The sequence below is a fragment of the Scomber japonicus genome, chromosome 12, assembly GCF_027409825.1.
Source record: "Scomber japonicus isolate fScoJap1 chromosome 12, fScoJap1.pri, whole genome shotgun sequence".
Classification (NCBI taxonomy): Eukaryota; Metazoa; Chordata; class Actinopteri; order Scombriformes; family Scombridae; genus Scomber; species Scomber japonicus.
Genome location: NC_070589.1, coordinates 33672787 through 33693365, shown reverse-complemented (window position 1 = coordinate 33693365; position 20579 = coordinate 33672787). Strand labels below are relative to the sequence as shown.

At 39.5% G+C, this 20579-nt stretch overlaps 2 protein-coding genes across 2 annotated transcripts in view; both read right to left on the bottom strand.

Annotated features, from left to right (window-relative positions):
* LOC128368691 (immunoglobulin kappa light chain-like) overlaps positions 1-20579 on the bottom strand; it is a 59694-nt gene that overhangs the window by 20293 nt on the left and 18822 nt on the right. The gene's annotated exons all lie outside the window — the stretch shown is intronic.
* Positions 7058-17591, bottom strand: LOC128368678 (immunoglobulin kappa light chain-like). The gene is made up of 6 exons (XM_053329538.1): positions 17549-17591; positions 17130-17456; positions 12030-12040; positions 9634-9661; positions 7576-7884; positions 7058-7460 (listed from the first exon to the last, which is right to left on the bottom strand). The coding sequence occupies exons 1-6, from the start codon at positions 17589-17591 to the stop codon at positions 7192-7194; spliced, it is 987 nt and encodes a 328-aa protein (XP_053185513.1). The 3' UTR covers positions 7058-7191.

The following is a 20579-nucleotide window of genomic DNA, read 5'->3' as shown; positions in this document are numbered from 1 at the left end:
ACTAAGCCTACTTCCACTCTGCCACCCATAGCTCTACCTGACTGCTTAATGAAAATTAAATCATGGCTCTCATTGAATTTTCTTAAACTCACCAGATCAACCTTAGCAACACTCAACACTTTCTCCATGTCCATCAACAATTCCACTGTTCCTGCATCCCCTCAGGTAAAGAGCCTGGGTGTCATCCTGGACAGCACACTATCTTTCGAAGCCCACATCAATAACGTTATTCGGTCTGCATACTTCCATCTACGTAACATCAACCGTCTCCGCCCCTCACTTTCACCAACCTGCACCGCTATCCTGGTAAACACCCTGATCTCATCCCGTCGGGACTACTGTAACTCTTCTCTTTGGTCTTCCGTGGAAATCTCTCCACAAACTCCAACTGGTCCAGAATGCAGCCGCTCGTATCATAACCAGAACTCCCTCTATTGAACACATCACTCCTGCCCTGCAGCAACTTCACTGGCTCCCTATCAAATCCCGCATTCTACTCCTCACATTCAAGATCCTTCACAACCTGGCACCATCATATCTCTCTGAACTTATCCACATCTACACATCTTCTCGAACTTTCCGATCCTCCTCTGCCAACCAGCTCTTCGCCCCATCTGCCAACTTAACCACCATGGGGTCAAGAGCTTTCAGCCGATCTGCCCCCCGCCTCAGGAACTCTCTCCCACCTGACATTTGCACTTCAGATTCTGTCTCCACCTTTAAATCCCGCCTGAAAACGCACCTATTCAGAGTGGCGTACTCCATCTCTCACTAATGCAGTCTTCTTTCTTGTTTATTGTACTAATGCACTTTGTAGTCACATTCATATTTATTCTTATCCTTGCACTAAATGTCACCTGATTTATATTGTTTGATGTACTGTTGTTGTGTTATATGTGCCTTGTAAGGTGACCTTGAGTGATTTGAAAGGCGCCTTTAAATAAAATGACCTTTGAACCTTGACCTTGGTGTATATCACAGCTTATAATTTAGTGAAATGTGGATGCAGTCCTATAGGAAAGAATATGGCAGAAAAGAAATGTGGCCATCTCACAATTTTTGAGCCATTATTTTTCTATTTGTCAATTTTTGTTCTTGAATCAAATGCTAAAGTGTGACTTTTGATCTCTCCATTATTTGTCTCTTTTATCTTATATGTGTGCTTGTTTGTCTTCATCTTGTATCATTGTGCGTCTGTGTTGCTCCTTTGTCCTCACTGTGTGGAACAACAGGAAACCTGCTGAAATACCTGATCAATAATATCAATTCAATATAATGTTGAAATCTAAATCCTGACACCAACAGACAAACATTTTGTCTTCAGCTCAGTTTGTTTGTGACTCTGGCTGAGATGGAGGCGAAATATGTGAACCTGGGCTGTGGTTTACTGCTCTCTTCCTGTCACTAACACTGTTTGACAGCTGGAGGTTTTTGTACAGGCTGCAGGGATCATTTCTCACTGTGGGAAACACCAGCAGTAGTAGGTGGCTGAATGTGAGAGTTTAACTCTATGGATCTGCAACTCACAGCCGTTCTGTGTCATTACAGCTGAGAAATCATCTTTCTGAGGGTGATTGTAACGTTTATCTAAGTAACCACTACTCTTCGTAATATCAAGAATCACTTTGAATGTTTCTGTGTCTTTCTTCTGTAACCAGTATACATATGTGCTACACTGGTCAGTTCCTCCACAGCTGAAGGAGACTGATTGCCCAGCTCTCCTGGTCCATGTTAAATCCTCCTGAATCAGCTGTGCTGCCATGGCAACCAGCGCTGTAGAGAAACAGACACACAGATGAAGGTCAGTGTGACAGTGTTTGTTAAAGGTTGAGTTTGTGGGCTCCTGATTGGCTGGAAACACTCACCTGAACACAGACAGCACAGAGCAGCAGCTGGGAGGAAAAGCATTTTGTGCAGTGGTGTTTCCTCTGGTGAACCTGGGGAGAAGTGGCGCTCTGATGCAGCTGAGGCCAAACAAGGACGAACTGTGAGATCAGACGAGGGCCACGTGGTTTCTAACAGGTCCTCAAACCTCCCATCAGCCCCTGCAGCAGACATATAATATTTATATAAGTGATGTTGAAAGTTGAAGCCACCACTGGATGTTTGAGGAGCTATTTGAACTTTTTTGAATGGAAAAACCACATTAGACACAGATTATTAGTTAAAGCAGAATGTTATTTTTATGTTGAAGGGATCTTTAAGGGCAGCTCCGTTCTGTGCTGCTGTGTATCAGATGGGTCAAATGCAGAGGACAGGTTTCATTTCAATATATGTGAGTGCTGAGAAATGACAATAAATAACATTTCAGGGAGATTATGTCAACTCCACACAGAGAAACCGTGATGGGCCAGCCGGTCTGACACCAGCAGCTTCTTTCTTTGAGGTGACAGTGTGAAGCTGTAACCACTGCAGCAACGTGCGTCCGTGGGATTTATTTTATTATTTACACCTGTGCTCTTTCTAATGTGACACGTCAAAATGGTTCATGTGACAAAGACCAACAGGTTAAGAAGCTCACCACAAAACTGTAACATCCACATTTTGATTCCAGCTCTCATCTGTCTCTCTCTGCCCTGTTTCCTGTTTCTCTGCACTTTCAACTGTCAGACTAAGAGAAAAAAAGACAAAAAAGAAGCCGTAAAAGAAGAAAAGGCCTATTAATTATTTTAAGAAGTTCCATGATCAGCTGGGATATATTTAATGTTATTTTAATAAATATTTGTTCTGCTACCAAGCTTTTCTATCATCTGAACAGTTCTCACACCATATTTGTAACTCTGAACAGTTTGATCTTTCCCCATCAAAGACCCTCAAAAGTCCTAATGGTATCTTAATATGTTGTCATAGAAGAAAGACAAGAAGTTTGTCATCTTATCAGGAGACAACAACATCTATTTACAGTCTTAAATGTGCGTCACAGCTATAAATGAGGCTTACATTACGGTTGTGTGATGGATTTATAACAGACATGGTGATTTCATGGTGACAGACTGCCTCCCTGTGGTCAGTCAGAGGAAACACAAAGGGATCCAGATGATGCCATCAGTGGTCACCATGGCAACGTGATGCTTTCACTCTAATTCTGCTGTCAACAGCACAGTGACATCTAGTGGATAAAATGACTTAATACTGATCTTAAAGAAAGAAACTGTTACTCATCTTTTTAAGGAATGCAGAACTGTAAAAGCCCTACTATAAACAAATCTTAAAGCCTATGTAGCCTATTTTATCTATGAAATGAATTTATTATATTGATATTACATAATTGTCTGTGTTAAAGCAGCAGTCAGGTGTCCATATGAACAGTGAAAGAGGTTTTCCTCGCTGTAATCATTCCTCCTGTTATGGGTCAACTCTCTTAACTTTTCACATGATATATACATACACATATATTAGACATATACACTCTTTATGCACATTTGGAGACATGAAAACTAAACTTTGAAGAGACTAGTAGTAGTAGAAGCAATGTGTTGTTGCAGCCACCAGAGGACAGCAGTGTAAAGGTTTTATCAGAGCCATTAATAGAGAGAGCTCAGACATCTCAACAATAGGCGCCATGTTGTCACCATGAGGTCAGATGGTTCTGAGTGCACTTAAGTGAGGCGGACATGCTATGTCTAAATAAAGTACTTGTTTTCCCCAGTGACAGACTCATAAATGTCATTATCATGGGCTCACAACATGGAAAGGATCCCTACAGAAGTACCTCCATGTGTGTTTACCACAATAACTGTTTATAAAAGAGTAATGTTACCATCAGTAGTCAGTCATGAGTCAGTGTTTGCCTTTCTCTTCTTCCACTCTGTGTAACAACAGTGTTCATAGTTGTTCATTGAAAATAAAAGCATGTGTGTGAGAGTTTGTGTATTCAATGTCTGTATGTAGAGATACAAATAAAGTCTTGAAGATCTGCATTTATATCAAAAATAAAAGGGAGGATTTTTTTAAACATACATGTGATGTTTTAGTTGTTTTGTTAATATATGTCACATATGCTTGTTTGTGTTTGGTATTGAAACAATTGATGACAAACGACAAATCAACAGTCATTCTTTAATTTAATCTTTTTCCTGCAGTTTTCATTTTTACTCAAAACGAGATATTCAGGTGCAAATGTCGCCATACACTGTCAATAAAAGTATCTTGGCCTAGTATCAATAAAGCCAGCCTTTTGCCTCAACACACTTCAGGGTAAACTCATTTGAACTATAATTCGGGTACAAATACAACTTTCCTTGAACATTCCTTCAAAGGCATATTAGTTGACCTATATACACATCTGTTATGTAGATAAACACTGCCTCAATGCTTCTTTTGCACCAACGTTCCTGTCCTTTGAAGCTCTATAGATATTAATCAGCAACAATCCTATCTCTCTTTCTGCCTTCGATATGTATGAAATAATGTAAATAACACATGCATAAGCATAAAAAACAAACTGTACATCTGAATTTGCCTTCCAATATTTCAATAGTGGCTTGCTATACTGATTTTCCAAACTTCATTAACTTGCCTTTTAACACGATATGTATAAACTAAACTAAGCTAAACGTTTACATGCAGCCTCAAAAGACACTTAACTAATCCCTAAAATTTGAAACAAAGCTTCGATAGCTATTGTTCTCATCTGACTGAGTCTTTTTGATTTTTGCCATAATCTCTGCCGCATACTCTCTTTTCATATGATTTGAATCTTTCTGACCCAGTTTACCACATGTTCATGCTGCACATGTCTTATCTACGTGACACTGGCATTTGTTTTTGCTATCTTTATCTGTTTTGATGCAACAAATAAATACCCTGACCCTTATGTGGACATACAAAGTGTTCTTTAACGCCTACTCTTAATGTTTGATAAGACTCCAGGTATAAGGTATGAAATATCCTCTTTGCAGCTTTAATTATTATTATTATTAATATGTTCACCGCCTCAATCACAATTTTGACCATTTTTATCAGTATAAACTTCATTGAGTAGTTTATTAGTGAACACAGTACAGACTGTGGGAGCTGAGCAGACTGCAGGAGTTTAAACGTCTCACTTTATTTAATTATGTCAGTTTCTCAGCTCTGAGTTTAGGATTTGAGCTGTTTCTCTCACAGATTAATAACACAAATTAAAACTGAGACAGCAAGCACTGAGTTCATACTTAAGTTACTGGAACAATTCTTTAAGCAGAGTGGATGGTTGTAGCCATCATTGTGCTATTAAAGTGAAAAACCACAATGAACAGTGTGGAGGCTGCTGAGCAGAAACCCACACGGCCCATCTGCTGCAGGAAAGGAAATGTTGATTCGCTGTCAACAGTTCTTTTTATGAGTCCTTATAACCACAGAGAACAGATTCACACCTGTTGCTGCTGTTGTTTGGCTCTTTTCTCTTGTTGTCTGTTAACTTTTTTTCTGCTGAGCACTCCACACACACAGTCAAACTGAGACCAGCCACCAACAAAGGCCGCCCAACTGGAGACCCTATCACTTTTTCTTTTTTTGGAGTTTTTAGCTACCAAACATACTCTATACAGCAGGGGTGGAATGTAATAAAGTACCATTGTGAGGTACTTTACATGTGTATTTCCGTTTTATGCTTCTTTATTCATCCACTCTTCTACATTTCACTACTACTTTCTACTCCACTACATGAATTTCACAACTATAGGTACTACTAACTTTTTACTCTCTGCAATTTAAAAAAAACAACTATATTATCTCCTTTGGGTAGAAATACAACTTTCCTTGAACATCCCTTCAAAAGCATATTGGTTAACCTATCTACACATCTCTGTTATGTAAATAAACACTGCCTAGACTTCTCAAGGCCTCTTTTGCACTAACGTTCCCGTCCTTTGATGCTTCTCTATGGGCATTAGTCAGCAAAAATCCTATCTCTCTTTCTGCCTTCGATATGTAAGAAATAATGTGAATAACACACGCATAAGCATAATGAACAAACTGTATATCTGAATTTGCCTTCCAACTTTTCAATAGTGGCTTACCAAACTTCATTAACTTGCATTTTAACACTATATGTATAAACTAAACTAAGCTAAATGTTTATATGCTTTCTACTCCACTACATTAATTTCACAGCTATAGGTACTACTTACTTTTTAGATTTATATTTTATGAGTAAAGCTGATGATGTATTTTATACTTTAAAATTATTTAGATCACTTTGTCTTTTCAGTCACATTAAATGAACATTGACTCCATATTTTAAAAACAATGAAACATGAAGAATTTCAAGAGTAATTAATACTTTACACAGCCACTGTATGTATGGTGATCAATATAACATTGTGTGGTGCCAATTTACATAATTAATTCTTTACATTTGATACTTTAACTACATTTTGAAAGTAATACTTTTGTAATTTATATATAAAAACCATGACAAAGATTGACCTTTAGGTAAAGTATTTGCAGAAATAACTGTTATCAGTTGGTCATCAAGTGTAAGAGGAGGTCACACTAAATACTTGTTGCATACACATTTCCTGTTTTGGTTGTATTCTAATTAAGAGACTGATAAATAATTATATATTGTATTTATTATTATTGTAGCATTACTAAAAGAGCAAATCTAATGGTGGCCTAAGACTTTTGAACAGTACTGTAGATCAGACTGAAAACTGGAACAGTACTGGAAGGAAGGAAAAGTGACAGTTAAATTCATTTTGAAGAAAGAAAAATACTCTTATAAGACCCGAGAGTGTTTATTTTCATCAATTTTATTACTTTATTTTTTATAATTTCCTGTACTATGTGAATCTCTGAGTTAAAATCAGTTTTCCAATAATATTTCAGTATCAGCTGAAGTTCAAAACAACAAGAAATCTTAACAAAATATCCCAAGAAAATCAGTTTGAGTGATATTTTGAATAAAAAATATATAATTACATAAAATAATAAAAACAATAACAGCAGACAACTTCAAACAGTAAAGTAAAGATCAAAGTGCAACATTTATGTCACCCAACCTCAACAATGTCTTTTCTAGTTTTACATTTCTTTTGGTCAGCATGTTGTGTCTATACAATCAATACTTGTTAAAAGCTTAAATTCATTGTCACTGATTTGAAAGAAAAAGCTAATGAGCTCCTCAGATTCCTCAGGATCAGCTCTCGACTTTATCTTCAAGATTTAAAAGTTATCAGTGAGAAGTTAAAGCTGGAGGACAGTTAGTCAGTCAGCATGTGTGCAATTGGTGGACGGTCCCTTGTTTCTGAGGATCATCAGCAGAGAGAGTCCACAGCAGTACACCAGACTCTTCACTATCAGCACTGTGTACAGCACACAGAACAGCAGCACCTGATACTGAGACGGGACAGGAGCTGGTGGAGCTGGTGGAGATGTTAGAGTTGGTGGAGCTGTCGGAGATGTTGGTGCTGGTGGAGATGTTGGTGCTGGTGGAGATGTCGGAGTTGGTATTGGTGGAATAAAAGTAGAAAACTCTGAAACAAAAAGAAGTGAAAAACAAATGTCAGCGCTCTGCTCCTTTGCTCTTTCTGACAGCGTCTCCAGATGAAGCTGAATCACTGCTGAACACAGTCACCAAGCCTTCATTACCTTGTTCTATGTGGGCCCTCACTGTGCCCCACTCGTGCTTGACGTAGCAGCGATATTTACATGTGCTGTTCGCTTCCTGATGGAGCAGCAGGATGGAGGCGCTGCGTCCCGGCTCTCTGAGCTCCAGCTGCTCAAAATCAGCAGAGGTCAGATCCTCCAGCGGGCCGTTCTTCTTCTTTCTTTTCCAGGAGAACTGGACCAGAGGAGGAGACATGGCTGAGGCCAGACACAGCAGGGAGCTCTTCCCCTCCAGGTGGGCTCTGGATGCTGCTGGGTACACGCTCACCACGGGCTTCACTACCTGCCCATCTGAAGTTTGACAGCAGCAACAAGCAGCACAGACACACATTCACACAGTCAAGCTTACAGCACTGCACTGCATTCAGTCTGATCCTGGAAACTACATGATCACTAAACTACTCATCAATACACCACAAACATCATCTACTGGACACTGGATCAATAATCATATCAGACTAAAGCATCATGGAAGCTCATCATATGTCATATAGAAAGATTCAAACACAATGTAGGGGCGGCTGTGGCTCAGGAGGTAGAGCGGTCGTCCTTCAATTGGAATATTGGTGGTTCGATTCCCGGCTCCTCCAGTCCACATGTGTCCTTGGGCAAGACACTTAACCCCTAATTGCTCCCGTTGCTGTGCCAACGGTGTATGAATGTGTATGAATGGTTAGATTCCCTCTGATGAGCAGGTTGGCACCCTGCGTGGTAGCCCCTGCCATCAGTGTATGAATGTGTGTGAAAGGGTGAATGACTTGTCATGTAAAGCGCTTTGAGTGGTCGCACAGACTAGAAAGGCGCTATATAAGTACAGTCCATTTAGTACAGTCCATGTACCACTCTTTATCAATATTTAACTACATTCATTACTAATATCATAAAATGCGTCAAACTGAACATATATCATGACATAACAGCCTCATAGAAAATACATTTGTTCATTATTATAATGTTTTATATCAAATATATTTACCACCATATTGTTTATTAAGTTTAAAGAGAATCAATAAATAAATAATTTCATTTATATCATAAAACAGTTTTAGGTTTTATATAAAACACAATCACCACAACATGTAGAGAAATGTCAAATATAATATAATGTAACATAATATAATATGATGACATTTGTCTTTGTTCAATTAAAACTATAGTTTTATTACTTGGTTCAAATATATTATATTCATATTACATTTATAAATGATTATAGTGTTTTATATGAAGTATATTTACCACCATATACTTTACTCTAATCAGACACACAATACATCAATACTTTTAACTACTTTTTAAATAGTTTCAGCTTTTATATAAAACACAATTACAACATGTTCACATATATCAGATCAAATATAAGATATGATATATTTTGTTATGTAAATTGAATGATGAATCTATCTGATGACTTTATAAAACATTGTCATATATATTTGACATTTGAAACAATTTCATTTACATTAAATTATCTATAAATTATATTTATAATAACATTCATCTCTTTTTATCTTCATGCATTAATATATTTTAGTTCTCTATTACTAGGTTTCTACTAATAAACATATTTATCATCATAAAAACACAATTATCATGAAATACATTTTACCATTTACAAATATATACTGTATATTTAACACAATATATTTCTGACTATTTGCTTCTAAAATGACATTTAGGAACATTTATTAAATGATGTTTCACATCATATATCATCTTGTTTTTAACAAACAGGAGCTGCTGCCGAATCACTGAGATGATTAAATCCTGTTTATTTGTAACATTACTGATATCAGACTTTTTGGCTGGAAACAAACTTTGATGTGATGCATAAATAAAGAATAACTTGTGGTGTGCAGTGAGATTTGAAGCTCTTTTCAGGAGTTATTGATTAGTTTTATGTAAGAATGGCTGCAGAAAGAATTCTCTACTAAATATGAAAAAACTAACATGTAAAGCCTGAAGCAGCAGAAACTAAAACTACAAACACATTTTCAACTTGTTCAATAAAACAACTGAAGGAAAATTAAAGTTTAGACTTACCTACAAACAGTTTAGTGCCAGAGCCAAACTCTCTGCTCCATCCTCCTGACACGGTGAAAAAGCGTCGTACAAAAACCTCTCTGCTGCTGAATGTGTCAGCTGAGGTGAAAGAATCCAAATTATGAAGCAGAATCATATTTCATCTCCATGATGTGTTTCTCTAATGTTCATATCAACATGACTGTCTCTTCTTTTGTTGTATTTTTCTTGATTTCAGCCTATTAAGGTAGAGAGACGGGATCCTGCTACATTTCTAATCAGTCCAACACATGACACATGTTGTCTGTCACTTTAATAAAATATGATTTTACTATATGGAGATCAGTAGCTGTGAAAACAATAAATGAATCCAAGTCCTCTGTGATTGTTGATGTACAAATCAAAAGTCAAAATACTCCTCCTGACGTGTACTTTATCCTCAGACTGTCATTTGAAGTTTGGAGTTCAAGTTTGAAGATTTTGGTCCTTGTTCACAACTTGTGTTTACTGTTGGTAACAGGAAGTGTTATAATAATACATCCACTTCAGTGTCAACAGAAAATACTTATTGACCACTGGGGGCAGCAAACACACCTCCTCACTGTCATTAAGCAATGAATGAATGAATGAATGAAGTTAATTTATAGCACCTCTCAGGGTCCTAGTGTTTTTCTCCTCCCTCTCATGGGTGTTTTTGTGTTCGTTTGTCTGTAGCTGAGCAGAGGTGGAGCCTTCTTGCACTATCCACCTGCACACCTGCTGTCCATCAACTCATCAAGCCACCTGCACTCCATCTTCTCATCAGCTCCTTGTTAAAAGCCAGGTCCTTCTTGGCACTGCTCACTGTTGCAATCGTGAACACTGAAGAGCGGCCTGCGCCTTTGGCTAATGTTATGCCTTTTCATGAGCAAAGAAAACACATCACCAATGAGATACGATTTAACAGATTTATTGACAGAATAGAATGAATTGTGCATAACTGATGAGGAGTGGTCTTGATACGGAGATTCTGGATGCGGTGTGGGGAGGTCAGATGAAGGATCTGCCGCTACGCCCAGGCAGCGACGGACCTCCAAAAATCTCCAATTATTTGAGACGTGCTTGTGCGGATCTTAGATCGTTGAGGACTGAGTGGATATATCGGTGGTACGTTAATGATGCCCAACGACCCATTATTTGAATAAAGTGCTCGGGTATGCCATTAGGGGAAGCTGAAGTCGCAGCACCGATCCTAAAAGAGTGCCGGAGTAATGCGTAGGCAATAAATCGGATAATGAGAGTATTTGGCGTAAATGATGATGAAACCAGGACCAAGTGGTGATTTGACCGGAGATGAAAAGAGGGTGAGATAGAGGTGTGCCGTGGGATTTTCGGTAGAGGATATAGTTAGAGAGGATGACGAATGGATCTAAGGGAGACTGGTTTTTAAAATAAAAGACTGATGTAGGATGGCCAGAGTGATTAGTTTTTGTTTTCTTCAGATGGAGTACTATAGTGTCGTCGGAAAATAGAGATAAGTCAGAGATGCAAGCATGACGGCACGGGTCGAAGTGGGATGATGACGCGGTGAATTCTGAGCATCTGAGGAAACCAAAAAATGAAAATAATAGACATATAGTCATCCAGTTCTTGGCGTTGTGTGGGAAATCTTGAGCAGAGGACGTCTCTGTATAAAGAGAAAGTATATGCGAACTCCGTGGGATTAAGTTCCCTGAAGCCGGAGGATGGTTTTTGATTAAAGTACCTTACGGGTTCATCTGTTTGTCTGTCAACTGGAGATTGGTGGACGGGGGGAAGGAGTAATATGGCTAAATCTAGATAATTACGTCTAGTATTTGTTTCCGAATATTGGTGGGGACGGGCGATGGACGGGAGACGAGGGATGCCGGGGGAGGCGTAGAAGGATTGACTGAATGTGAAGTGAATCTAGCTGAACGTTGAGGTGCGGAAGGGGCCGTCAACCCGGTGCTGGTGACCTCGGTTGATGGAAGTAGCTGCCCGTAAAGTAGATCGGCGTGGGAGGCTGGCATCCCGGTGCCATAGGCTCCTGTCGAGGCAGCCTGCTGATGTTGGAAAGATGAGAGTGCTGGGGGCACTGGCATCCCAGTACCATATGTCCCGCGAGACACTGAGTGCTGGTATTGATTGGAAGGAGCTGCAAAATGTTTGGGCATCTCGGTGCTATCAGCTCCTGCTGAGTCAGCCTGCTGCTGTTGAAAGGAAGAAAAGAAGGCTGGGGGCGCTGGCATCCCGGTGCCGTACGCCCCACTATCCATTAATTGGGATTGGATGGAGGGAGCAGCAAAGCTTTCAGGCATCCCGGTGCCATGATAAGCTGCTGCATTGGTGTGTCTACACTACGTAGGGAGAGAGGCAGTGCGTACTGGCAACCCGGTGCCAGCCGTGGCTGCTGAAACCATGAGGTGGGCTGGATGTGAGGAGAAGGCTGGGGGTCCGGGGGTCCTGGCATCCTGGTGTCAGGTTCCTTCTCCCCAACTGATTGAAATGTATGCTTATGGTGAACGGTGGCTGCAGTATCGTGCAGAGACTAGTGGGTGGTAACCGGAGTTTTATGCTTTGAAGCACTGTTCCTTCTTTTTGTATTGGAGGATTGAGTTTGGGAATAAGTTACCTCGCTAGGCAGGGTTCTGATGTCACCGCGTGCATCACTTTGAAGGACGCCAATGTGGATGGTTGTGCGGGAGCAGCACGCGGCCATGAGGCTGTTGAATAGTTTGGCCTTGTTGTCGGCATGGCTGAAGTGGATTCCCTTGGACTCCCCTGGATTCCTTATGGAGGGTGGCCACAGTCCAGTCCGAGATTTTTGAGGTAAACTGGCTGGTAGTGGACCTTAGTGGGGCATGGTGGCGCATCGAGCGGCTGAGGGTGGAGACGCTGGTGTCGGAGCGAAGTTGGGGGGCTGGAGTAACCCTCGCAGGTGAAGGAGTTGGATGACTGCGGGATCCTCTGGAGGAAGTCCTCGAAACGCTGTGTCCTCTTTTGCTGGTGGGGAGGTGTACCTGGAGAGGTGGAGTCGTCGTCGGATGAGCTGTAGCTTTGAAGGTTGAGGAGAGATGATCGGGGCAGGATGGTGACGATAGAGGACACGGAGCTTGCAGGAGTCGACCGCTTTCTCAGCCGGTTTAGGAGCAGGGATGGTGAGGCCTCGGGCACCAAGGCTATGGCAGCTCCTTCGGCTGGTTGGAGACCCTGGTGTTGGGTAATCGGTGTACCTCCGAAGACCTCATCATCGGAGGGAGACAGAGAGATGAAATCCATGCCGTGGTACGGGTAAGTCACTATTAATAAGTAACTTCTTGATGATCAACGATGGTAGTTCTAGTACAAACGAGAAACACAAATGCGAGCGAACGAGGGGGAAGATGGTTATGTCTGCTTGTATAGGAGCCAGAAGGGGTGGACAGGACAGCACATATGGCCAAGACCTCTGCTGCACCAAAGTGTGTGACCTCGCCAACCGCATCACCCCTGGTCCTCCAATCGGGCAAGCTCAACCGATCGACCGCCAACAAAAGTTGCTGCTGCGGCTGTGCTTCACCACGGCGCCAGGAAGCACCAAACTACCATCCAATCGTTCACTGCAGTCTCACACTCCTCCAGCTACTTCTCTCCCTAACACACTCATTGTCTGGGATTTAATTGTGAGGATTGTCAGGAGAAGATCAGCAGTGACCTGCTGTTTCCTGGGTGCAAGGGTAGCAGACATCCTTGAAGTGATCCCCGGTCTCTTGGTCAAACATTACGGAACATAATTGTTCATACGGGTTGTAATAATCTTCCTAACCAGAGGTCTGAAATTTTGAAGCAGGACTTTGGCAGGTTTCTTGACTTCCTTAAAGTCTCTGGCAAAGGTATTTTTGCGTCAAGAGAGGCATTGGTCGTTTTAGCAGGACCGTCAACCTTCACACCTGGTTGCAGTCAGCCTGTGCAGCGTATAACGCTGTTTTTATTGACAATTTTTGGAATCGTGCATCCTTCCTTAGAAATGATGGCATCCACCCCACAGCACTGGTTGCACGCATTTTAACAGGCAACCTATTTTATACAGTTTTAAACACTTACTCAAAGTGACTATCCATTGCCACAAGCTCTACGTCCCATTACCGTTACCTTACCCACCTGTGTGCTCTCAAGGTCCCCCTGTTGGCCAGGAGTCTCCAGTCCTCTCTCATAATGGTCTCTCTTTGAAAACTTAGGATTTGAGCGGGATTGACAATGGCCAAATTGTGATGGCTAGACGACTGAGTCAGAGCATCTCCAAAACTGCAGCTCTTGTCTGCAGTAGTCAGTATCTAGCAAAAGTGGTCAAAGGAAGGAACAGTGGTGAACCGGCAACAGGGTCATGAGCGGCCAAGGCTCATTGATGCACGTGGGGAGCGAAATCTGGCCCATGTGGTCAGATCCAACAGACGAGCTACTGTTGCTCAAATTTCTGAAGGAGTTAATGCTGGTTCAGATAGAAAAGGTGTCAGAATACACAGTGGTTTGAGAAGCACAACGAGTTTGAGGTGTTGACTCAATCCAATGGAGCATCTGTAGGATGTTCTGGACAAACAAGTCCGATCCATGGAGGCCCCACCTCGCAACTTACAGGACTTAAAGGATCTGCCACAGCACACCTTCAGGGATCTAATAGAGTCCATGCCTCGATGGGTCAGGTCTGATTTGGCAGCAAAAGGGGTCATAATGTTATGCCTGATCGGTGTAAATCCATATCTCCTGTTAGCTGTGCTCTCTGAATACAAGGTCTCTGACTAGTAAAACCATTATTCTTAATGATTTTATCTCATCAAATAACTTCGATTTTCTCTTGGCTTACAAACATGGTTTACAAATGGTGATTTAAGTGCCTTTTCTGAACTATGTCCTCCCAACTATACTCAACTCTCCCAGGCTTAATGGGGGGAGGTGGGCTAGCAGCTAGCTTTGAAGTTCTGATGTTTAAGATCAAACCCAGTGTGTTGTATTATTATCTATTGACCCCGAAGGCCCAATAATTGTTTTTTTTTTTTATTTGAATTTTCAGACTTCAAGTGTTCTTAATTATGACCACATTTTATTGGTTGGTGACTTTAACATTCACGTTGACTTTCCCGGTAATCATTTCACATCTGAATTTTTAAATATGTGTGAATCTTTTTAAATTAAAACAGCATGTGTCATCCCCTACAAATGAACAGGGCCACACCCTTGATTTAGTTTTTACCATGGGCTTAAATTTGAACACTTTTTTTAAAGAAAGCAATACACACAAATATCTTAAACAGCAATTCCGATGAATTTGCTGCTACTTTCAAGGATTCAAGGATACTTTATTGTCATACCAACAACATATGCATAGACATGAAGAGGTACAAAATTAAGAACTGAGGCCCGGTCCAGCCAAGAGCAAAATGACACTATATAAAAAAAAAATGAATTTCAATACAAAATAACCAAATAGCCCCTATGAAAGCTAGACCATGTGGTCCCTCTGACCCGAGTCCCTGGATAAATGACAATATTCAATCAATCAATCAATCTTTATTTGTATAGCGCCAAATCACAACAAAGTAATCTCAAGGCACTTGAGATTGTGGGTTCAAGCATTCATCATCTGTTGAGACAGCACCTTTCACCCACAGAATGCAGCTCAAAGTCACAATTCAGCAGCAAGTTTAAAACACGTTTAAAAGCATATACATACACAAGGAAGAGAGAATAAGAACAATGAGTGTTACTGATTATAAGAAACCATTTACAAGAAAGAGAAGAAGGTGCATATAAAAGAAGTAATTCAATACAATTTAGATAAAATCATAAAAGATTAAAACAGACAACTATGACTATGTGTTAAGGTCATTGTAGGTTAAAAAACTGATGGAGACGTGGGAGGGAGGTAATACTCCAAGACACAACTTCTGAGAATAAAGTCAAAAATCTTCATAATAACTAACAAACCAAACATCATATACATTCACTGAATGAAGATTATGAAAGTAAAATTCATATTTTTCCCTAGAAATTGAATCAAAAAGCATTTTAATGACAAAATGATTTTATAATATAATATTTTCACTGAAAATAAAAGGAATGGCAGCCGTGTTGAGCAGACAGTGTTTAAGCAGACAGAAACTTGACAGTCAGGTGACGTTGACGCAGGTCAATAAAAATGAATCAGCCAAAAGAAGATATAATCTTAGAGTCGTTATTGTGAAACTAAGAAGTTTTGTGCTGAGGACCAACGTAGCTGTTACACATCTGGCTGACAGACTGGTTGTAATAAAACAATGTAGGTTTTATTACAATTAGCTGGATCCAATTTATTTCTGTTCAATAGTTTTAGTGGTTTTCTGGGATGGACGGGGGACGATGGGGATCCTCAGGACAACTCAATATAAGCAGAGGATCCAGAACTCATGAGAAGAACCAGTGCACTGCAGCATCATTCACAGCAAGCAGCAGCGTCTGTGTATGTATGTATGTATGTATGTATGTACATGAATGTATGATTTTACAATCTCTGAGATGATCTGAGGCTTTTTCTCATAAATTGACAAATTTACTCTCAGAAGTAACATTGCAAGTTTTTTCTCGTAATAAACATAAAACACTGTTGCAGACGGCTGCTAGTTATTGGTTAGATTTGAGGTATAATATAATAATATATATGTAACATTCAAGGGAAATAAATAAATAATAAAAAAAAAAAAAACAAGTCTACAGCCATGCGAGCAGCTCTGTGAAGCTGAACTGTAGCACAGTTATGATATGAGCTAACATTAGCATGCTAACATACTGATACTAAGCAGGTTTATAATTGTCACCATTACAGTTTATAATGTTGATATTAGCTAATTAGCCGTAAACACAAAGTACTGAAAGAAGTGAAATTTACACCAAATGTAGACACGGGATAAAAAGTTCAGCACAGTGAAAACATGAAGGTCATACCATTACACTGCAACACGCTCATATCAGTGATTTACATAAGTGACATTTTATTATGAAATCTGCTGACACGTGTAGCAGGTCCAGCAGCAGCTCAAAGAAGACCATATTTATCTTCATCTCACTCTTTGAACTCTGTCAAACATCTTTTTCTATTTATTATTTTGTCCATTTTTGTTCTTCAATCAAATGTTAATAAAGTTTGACTTTTGATCTCTCCATTATTTGTCTCTTTTATCTGTGTTATATGTGTGTTAGTTTGTCTTCATCTTATTGTATCATTGTGCTTCTGTGTTGCTCCTTTGTCCTCACTGTGTGGAACAACAGGAAACAAGCTGAAATACCTGATCAATAATATCAATTCAATATAATGTTGAAATCTAAATCCTGACACCAACAGACAAACATTTTGTCCTCAGCTCAGTTTGTTTGTGACTCTGGCTGAGATGGAGGTGAAAAATGTGAACCTGGGCTGTGGTTTACTGCTCTCTTCCTGTCACTAACATTGTTGTTGACAGCTGGAGGTTTTTGTACAGGCTGCAGGATTCATTTCTCACTGTGGGAACCACGTTGCTCACACAAGCAGTAGTAGGTGGCTGAATGTGAGAGTTTAACTGTCTGGATCTGCAACTCACAGCCGTTCTGTTTCATTACAGCTGAGAAATCATCTTCCTGAGGGTGATTGTAACCTTTATATAATTTACCATTCGTCCTGTCAATACGAAGGATCACTTTGAATGTTTCTGTGTCTTTCTTCTGTAACCAGTGTACATATGGGTATCTAGTATCGCCACACTGGTCAGTTCCTCGACAGCTGAAGGAAACTTTTTCACCAGCTCTCCTGGTCAATGTTAAATCATCCTGAATCAGCTGTGCTGCCATGGCAACCAGCGCTGTAGAGAAACAGACACACAGATGAAGGTCAGTGTGACAGTATTTGTTAAAGGTTGAGTTTGTGGGCTCCTGATTGGCTGGAAACACTCACCTGAACACAGACAGCACAGAGCAGCAGCTGGGAGGAAAAGCATTTTGTGCAGTGGTGTTTCCTCTGGTGAACCTGGGGAGAAGTGGCGCTCTGATGCAGCTGAGGCCAAACAAGGACGAGCTGTGAGATCAGACGAGGGCCACGTGGTTTCTAACAGGTCCTCAAACCTCCCATCAGCCCCTGCAGCAGACACATAAGGCTGATGTTTGATAATAGACCTTTTAATAAAAGACTTTTTGATTTGTTCTTGAAAAGCAGACTTTAGACTGTTAACCTTTAAGTTCCTCTCCACTTAAAACATGTTTTTATTCTCAGTACTCTCAGTCTAACTGTGTCTAATAGTTTGGAGTCAATCGTGGTCCAGAATGTAATTCACATTAGTGTGATGTTGAAACTTGAAGCCACCACTGGATGTTTGAGGAGGTATTTGAACTTTTTTGAATGGAAAAACCACATTAGACACACATTATTAGTTAAAGCAGAATATTATTTTTATGTTGAAGGGATCTTTAAGGGCAGCTCCGTTCTGTGCTACTGCTCCAGTGTATCAGATGGGTTAAATGCAGAGGACAGATTTAATTTCAATATACAGTATGTGAGTGCTGAGAAATGACAATATGTAACATTTCAGGGAGATTATGTAAACTCCACACAGAGAAACCGTGATGGGCCAGCCGGTCTGACACCAGCAGCTTCTTTCTGTGAGGTGACAGTGTGAAGCTGTAACCACTGCAGCAACGTGCGTCCGTGGGATTTATTTTATTATTTAAACCTGTGCTCTTTCTAATGTGACACGTCAAAATGTTTCATGTGAAAAAGACCAACAGGTTAAGACGCTCACCACAAAACTGTAACATCCACATTTTGATTCCATCTCTCATCCGTCTCTCTCTGCCCTGTTTCCTATTTCTCTGCACTTTCAACTGTCACACAAAGAGAAAAAAAGACAAAAAAGAAGCCGTAAAAGAAGAAAAGGCCTATTCATTATCGGTCTATAGTCACTTTTTCGTACAATGTAAAACTTTTTGGTGCAGTCCGATCTTTTGAAACATATATTTTATATTTAAATCTTGAGGACATTTTATTTTTGTTTCAGTCTGAATCTTTGAGCTACAGTTCATTTTTAATTTCCTTTGACACAAAACAGCTTTTGTAAATTCATAATAGTAAAAAATACAAACTTATATATATATATATATATAAAATATAACAAAAATATATAATATTACAAAATAATAGAAAGACACATTGACAGTAAAAACTATGTAAAATGTATTCTAAATGATGCTACACTTTTAAAATTTAAATGGAACAGAATTAAATGAAATATACAAAATATTGAACAGGAATGTGCAAATATTCACAGATAATAATAATAACTTTTTTTCTTAATTAGATCTTTCTGAAAAGAATAATAAATAATAATACTAGAAACCAAACCAGGTAAAAGTCTCTTTAAGAAGCTCCATGATCAGCTGGGATATATTTAATGTTATTTTAATAAATGTTTGTTCTGCTACCAAGCTTTTCTATCATCTGAACAGTTCTCACACCATATTTGTAACTCTGAACAGTTTGATCTTTCCCCCCATGAAAGACCCTTAAAACTCCTAATGGTATCTTAATATGTTGTCATAGAAGAAAGACAAGGAGTTTGTCATCTTATCAGCAGACAACAACATCTATTTACAGTCTTAAATGTGCGTCACGGCTATAAATGAGGCTTACATTGCGGTTGTGTGATGGATTTATAACAGACATGGTGATTTCATGGTGACAGACTGCCTCCCTGTGGTCAGTCAGAGGAAACACAAAGGGATCCAGACGATGCCATCAGTGGTCACCATGGCAACGTGATGCTTTCACTCTAATTCTGCTGTCAGCACCGCAGTGACATCTAGTGGATAAAATGACTTAATACAGATCTTAAAAGAAAGAAAGTGTTACAGTGAATGCAGAACTGTAAAAGCCCTGCTATGAACAAATCTTTAAATAAATCCATATAGCCTATTTTATATATATAATCAATTTATTATATTGATATTACATAATTGTCTGTGTTAAAGCAGCAGTCAGGTGTCCATATGAACAGTGTAAGAGGTTTTCCTCTCTGTAATCATTCCTCCTTTTACGGGTCAACTCTCATTTTTACTCTTCACATGATATATACATACACATATATAAGACATATACACTCTTTATACACATTTGGAGACATGAAAACTAAACTTTGAAGAGACTAGTAGTAGTAGAAGCAATGTGTTGTTGCAGCCACCAGAGGGCAGCAGTGTAAAGGCTTTATCAGAGCCGTTAATAGAGAGAGTTCAGACATCTCAACAATAGGCGCCATTATGTCACCATAAGGTCAGATGGTTAGAGTGCAATTAAATGAGGCGGACATGCTATGTCTAAATAAAGTGCTTGTTTTGTCCAGTAACAGACTCATAAATGTCATTATCATTGGCTCACAACATGGAAAGGATCCCTACAGAAGTATCTCTGTGCGTGTTTACCACAATAACTGTTTAAAAAAGGGTAACATTACCATCAGTAGTCAGTCATCAGTCAGTGTTTACCTTTCTCTTCTTCCACTCCCTGTAACACCGGTGTTCATAGTTGTTCATTGAAAATAGATTTATGTGTGTGTGTGTGAGTGTGTGTAAGTGTGTGTATGTGCAGAAACAAATAAAGTCTTGAAGATCTGCATTTATAGCAAAAATTAAAGGGAGGATTTTTTATAACATGCATGTGATGTTTTAGTTGTTTTGTTAATATATGTCACATATGCTTGTTTGTGTTTGGTATTAAAACAATTGATGACAAACAACAAATCAACAGTCATTCTTTAATTTATTCTGCTTCCTGCAGTTTTTAATTTTTACTCAAAACAAGATATTCAGGTGCAAATGTCACCATACGCTGTCAATAAAAGTATCTTGGCCTACGATCAATAAAGCCAGCCTTTTGCCTCAACACACTTCAGGGTAAACTCATTTGAACTATATTCGGGTACAAATACAACTTTCCTTGA

What these genes read in the sequence shown, in the direction of transcription:
- LOC128368678 (XM_053329538.1), bottom strand. Translation starts at nt 17,591, where the DNA reads ATGCTTTTCCTCCCAGCTGCTGCTCTGTGCTGTCTGTGTTCAG. An exon ending in TCTGTGCTGTCTGTGTTCAG is followed by an intron (nt 17,457 to 17,548) that starts GTGAGTGTTTCC and finishes GTTTCTCTACAG; the next exon opens with CGCTGGTTGCCATGGCAGCA. An exon ending in GAGGGCCCACATAGAACAAG is followed by an intron (nt 7,461 to 7,575) that starts GTAATGAAGGCT and finishes TTTTTGTTTCAG; the next exon opens with AGTTTTCTACTTTTATTCCA.